The sequence below is a fragment of the Alnus glutinosa genome, chromosome 6, assembly GCF_958979055.1.
Source record: "Alnus glutinosa chromosome 6, dhAlnGlut1.1, whole genome shotgun sequence".
NCBI classification, from domain to species: domain Eukaryota; kingdom Viridiplantae; phylum Streptophyta; class Magnoliopsida; order Fagales; family Betulaceae; genus Alnus; species Alnus glutinosa.
Window position 1 is genome coordinate 27,902,732 of NC_084891.1, and position 5,150 is coordinate 27,907,881.

The window sequence follows — 5,150 nt, forward strand, 5'->3', positions numbered from 1 at the left end:
ACAAGCCTGGGTCCGCCACTGATTTGTTAGGATCTTCAGTACTTGATAACTCAGTCAAATCAAGTCAAAGATCATATTAGGTGTCAGTACAGAGCCTCATGCTTAATATTTACACACCTTATCAAGTATCAGAACATTATAATTGAATACTGTTCACATTTTGCAATTGTGAGACTTTTACTATGCATATCAACGATTGAAAGGGGCATATATATATATATATATATATATATATATATATATATATATAGGCATAACACTTGAGAGGTAATAGATCATTTAATAAGATCTCTCTCTCTCTCTCTCTCTCCCTCTCCCTACTAACTTGGGTGTCGAAGGAGGTTCCGCCAGCCAACTCCCAGCGGACCTTTGCTGTCTTACAGGTCACAGGCAAAGGGATCAATCTGAAGCTGCTTCATCACCGGACCGAAAACTGCTTCAACAAAAATAAGTATCCATTTGATTTGAAAACGTGAATTTTAAGTGTCTTTAACGGCCAACTCCCAGCGGACCTTTGCTGTCTTATAGGTCACAAACAAAGGGATCAATCTGAAGCTGCTTCGTCACCGGACCGAAAACTGCATCAACAAATATAAGTATCCATTTGATTTGAAAACGTGAATTTTAAGTGTCTTTAAAATGCTATTCTTTCAAATAGACTTTAAAACCTGATATATTTTCCCGATTTTGTTAAAGCACTTAAATAGGTTTTAAGTGAAACAAATTGATTTTTCAATCGTTCACCTTGACGATTGTAAGTCTATCTTTTCAGCTGCCGCCCCAAGTAGTCGACCTGTTAAAACTCGATAATTATGGTCCAGAACAGGTGACACGTTTCCTGACACTAGTCGAAGTGATGCATGATTGAATGCCGTTTCTCGACCCAGGCCAGTGGTTAGACTCGAGCTGCACAGGCCGAACATTTATTTGGACCCGTTTAGATCCAACTACAAGTCGGAAGGCCGAACATTCTCGTTTTGTCCGATGTAATTACTATTCTCTAACCGATCTGTTATAACCATACCCACATCAGCCCAGCCCATTAAGATTCCATCCAGATTGTATCTGGTTCACCTCAAACTGGACAAATCCCACAGCCAAGACCATTTTGAAGCCCAGCATCACTACTTATTATGCAATACAAAGAAGCAAAAAGAACCCTTTCAACGGGGTTGTTGGGAAAATGACAACCTTATTGATACTTGAATAGAACAACCAACCATATCATCAATCATCATACAGTACAAAATATCAAACAACAAGGTTATGGGATAGGCTGAAGGTGGAAATGAAAAAACAAAACAATGAACAAACAGGAGACACTGATAGCCACATAGTAGTAGATGAGCAGGAAAGAGGTAGCTGGTAACCTCATTCTGCTGCTTATGAGGCAGTCGCCAAAGTTGTTTCAGTTTTTAAGGCTCATAATTTTCCTCTCCTTCCTCCTCATACTCGCCCTCATCATCAGCTGTTGCATCCTGGTATTGCTGGTACTCTGCCACCAAATCATTCATGTTGCTTTCTGCTTCTGTGAACTCCATCTCATCCATTCCTTCACCGGTATACCAATGCAAAAAGGCCTTGCGGCGGAACATGGCTGTGAACTGCTCGCTCACCCTCCTGAACATTTCCTGGATTGATGTGGAGTTCCCAACAAAAGTAGATGCCATCTTCAGACCCATTGGTGGAATGTCACACACACTTGACTTCACATTGTTTGGAATCCACTCCACAAAGTATGAAGAATTCTTATTCTGCACATTTATCATCTGTTCATCCACCTCTTTGGTGCTCATTTTTCCCCTGAACATTGCTGAGGCTGTCAGGTAGCGGCCATGGCGGGGGTCAGCAGCACACATCATGTTCTTGGCATCCCACATTTGCTGAGTCAACTCTGGGACAGTAAGGGAGATGTACTGCTGGGACCCACGAGATGTGAGTGGTGCGAACCCCACCATGAAGAAATGAAGTCGTGGGAAGGGGATCAGATTAACAGCCAACTTCCGGAGGTCGGAGTTCAGCTGGCCAGGGAACCTCAGGCAACATGTTACCCCACTCATAGTTGCAGAGATCAAATGGTTAAGATCACCAACTGCAAAACGAGAGGTACAAAAGGTTAGCTTCAAATACTGTTCTAGTGCTTCATGTTGTCACTTAATCAAAAGTAATTGAAACTCACAGCTTGGAGTGCTGAGCTTTAGGGTCCTGAAGCAAATGTCATAAAGTGCTTCATTATCAAGAACCATGCATTCATCAGCATTCTCCACCAACTGGTGAACTGAGAGGGTAGCATTGTACGGCTCCACAACTGTGTCAGAGACCTTAGGAGAAGGGAAAACAGAGAATGTGAGCATCATTCTGTCTGGATACTCCTCTCTAATCTTTGATATCAGGAGGGTTCCCATGCCAGACCCTGTGCCTCCTCCAAGTGAATGACATACTTGGAAACCTGACCAAAATAAGAATGGTGGATAAGTTAAACCAGTAAATTTAGTATGAAATTTACAACTATCAACACTATTTACCAGCCACCGAGATTTTGAGAACTATGAATACAAGAAGAAACATGTGATGGATCCAAAGTTACAACTCAAATTTCCTACATTTAACATTTTCTGGTCTAACGATCCAAAGTTCTAATGCTTCATAGAATTTACAGGTCATTTGAAGGAAAAGCATTTTTACAGTCTCAACTCATATAAAAGCAGAATCAATTCATTTTAAACTCTGTCCTTATCACTGATGTCCCATACAGCAACAATCGTCCAACAATCACTTTCTGTGTCTCAAATTCTTTTCCATGTCTAAATCAAATGTAGCTCCAGGTCTGGGGAACAAGGTAAATTAAATGTGTTAATTCCTTTTACCAATAAAGGTTAAATAAAGTTGATGTAATGATTTACTTTATATTTCTTTTATCACTACTGATATCAAATCATTCTGAATCTACTATTACTCTCCACTGTTGACAAGGGCCCACGCGGATGCCAAATGAATGGCTGTCATAAGATTTACTCCTTCAGTAATTTTGCTTACGAAGCAGTGTCGGTGATATGTAACCTTAAGTTAGGCCATCACAATCATTATACAATCAGTACAGATATTTAAAGATTTTCTTATTTGATTATACATCACTACAGATATAATTAAGAGACGTGTCTCCACGCCAGACAAAGAAGGGCCTGCTTAACAACTAAGCCTACTAATCATCATATATTATAAAAAAAGTAAACAGCTAGCCACAATGATGAAAAACATTAGACTTGTAACACTACGCTTGACTAGCAGATCCACTGTGAAAGAGGAATCATAGATCTAGAATTGCAATTGATATTTCAAACATACTAATGTCAGATAAGGTGTTATATGCTTCGTTAACGAGCATAAACAGAATGGCCAAAGCAATATCACAAATGGCCTTGACTTTGTTGAATGTCTTTTCTAGTGCTATCAGATTCAATTTTGGATGCGACGATGAGAATGAAAACACACAAATCACAATGTTTCTTATTCAGCATTTACAGATTACTAACGCAAAGACAAATCAATACAATGGACAACAAGACAACAAAGAAACAGAACACATTTAAAATGAACGAACGTAGGTAAGTTTGAAATCAAAATTGCAAATAATTCAAACCTGGAATTGATATAATAAAGAGAAAGAGTAAAACAAATCGAAATTCAAAGCCAAAATACCTTGCAAGCAATCGCAATTCTCGGCCTCCTTGCGAACAACGTCAAGAACGGAGTCGATCAACTCGGCTCCCTCTGTGTAGTGACCTTTGGCCCAGTTGTTTCCGGCACCGGACTGCCCGAACACGAAGTTATCGGGGCGGAAGATCTGGCCAAACGGGCCGGATCGGATGCTGTCCATGGTTCCCGGCTCCAGATCCATAAGCACCGCCCGGGGCACGTACCGGCCACCTGAGGCCTCGTTGTAGTACACATTGATCCTCTCAAGTTGGAGATCCGACGACTCGTCTCCCCTGTACCGACCCGTCGGGTCGATCCCGTGCTCGTCGCAGATCACCTCCCAAAACTTGGACCCGATTTGGTTCCCGCATTGGCCTCCTTGAATGTGCAAGATCTCCCTCATTGTTTTTTTTCCAAAGAGAAGAGATCAGATTTAGGGTTTGGCGTGAATGGCGGTTGAGATGTGGTGTGTCAGTGTGTGTAGTGTGTGTGTGTGTTTATGAAGGGGGAGAGGGAGAGTCGGAGGTTAGAATGGTAATAATGGAGGGCGGGTTGGGATATTTTTGAAGTGTTGTTAAAACTTGTTGCTGTGTGGGTGGTGCGTGACAGCCAGAGTGTACGAACACCTAACCAACCGTCTCGTAACTCTCGTTGCCTGGGGTGCGCACGTTAAAGACAGTTTGCCCCACCGTTGATTTCGGTGCGTCGGTTTCTGTCTGTTTTGGGAATTGTATTCTAATATGTATAATTTTAAAAACTTTAATAGTTGCTTTTATTTTATTTTATTTTTATAGATACATGAGGAAAAAAAAAAAAAACAAAAAAAATACTACAGGAAAGAAAAATTACAACACTAAAGGTGGGACAACCCAAAATTTAAACATAAGAACGTGAAGACAATGTTTCTGAAGATGTGCCATATGGTTTGTGGCATAGATGCCAAGAATCGGAGTCACCAGTGACGGTGATTAAGGTGATTTGTGATGTATATTAAGTTTTAAGGACCCAAACACCAAAACATGGTTAAACAATGAGAAGATGCAACAAAAAAAAGCCCAAAAACAAACACATAAATAAAAGACATAGAAGCATAAAATAAACCAAAAATACACCATCAATGGTGGTCAAACCACTGTCGAAAATTTACAAAAGTGGAGGAGGTTGGTGGAGAGCACTGAAATTAACATCAAAGTGGCCCAGCATCAACACGTGGGGAGCACGCTCCTGCACATGGTGGTCCAATGATGAAGCCGTTGATGGTGGATTGAAGCTGGAGGATTAAGGAACCTAGTGGAGTGGAGATTTGGATAGAAAGGCCCCTTGAAGTTAGTAGATCTGAGTTGGAAAAACTCATATTTAAAAACTTCAAAATACCGGGAGAACCATGGCTTAGAATGGGAGGAGGAGGGAGAAACCGATCAGACAAGAGAGAAGCCGTCGCCGGTGATGTAACT

At 41.0% G+C, this 5,150-nt stretch overlaps 1 protein-coding gene across 1 annotated transcript; it reads right to left on the reverse strand.

Annotated features, from left to right (window-relative positions):
- Nucleotides 1-1,172: 1,172 nt before the first annotated feature.
- On the reverse strand, nucleotides 1,173-4,216 carry LOC133870328 (tubulin beta chain-like). Its single transcript, XM_062307418.1, has 3 exons — nucleotides 3,700-4,216; nucleotides 2,180-2,449; nucleotides 1,173-2,092 (listed from the first exon to the last, which is right to left on the reverse strand). Exons 1-3 carry the CDS (start codon nucleotides 4,097-4,099, stop codon nucleotides 1,416-1,418), a joined length of 1,347 nt encoding a protein of 448 aa, XP_062163402.1. The 5' UTR covers nucleotides 4,100-4,216; the 3' UTR covers nucleotides 1,173-1,415.
- Between the last annotated feature and the right edge of the window lie 934 nt (nucleotides 4,217-5,150).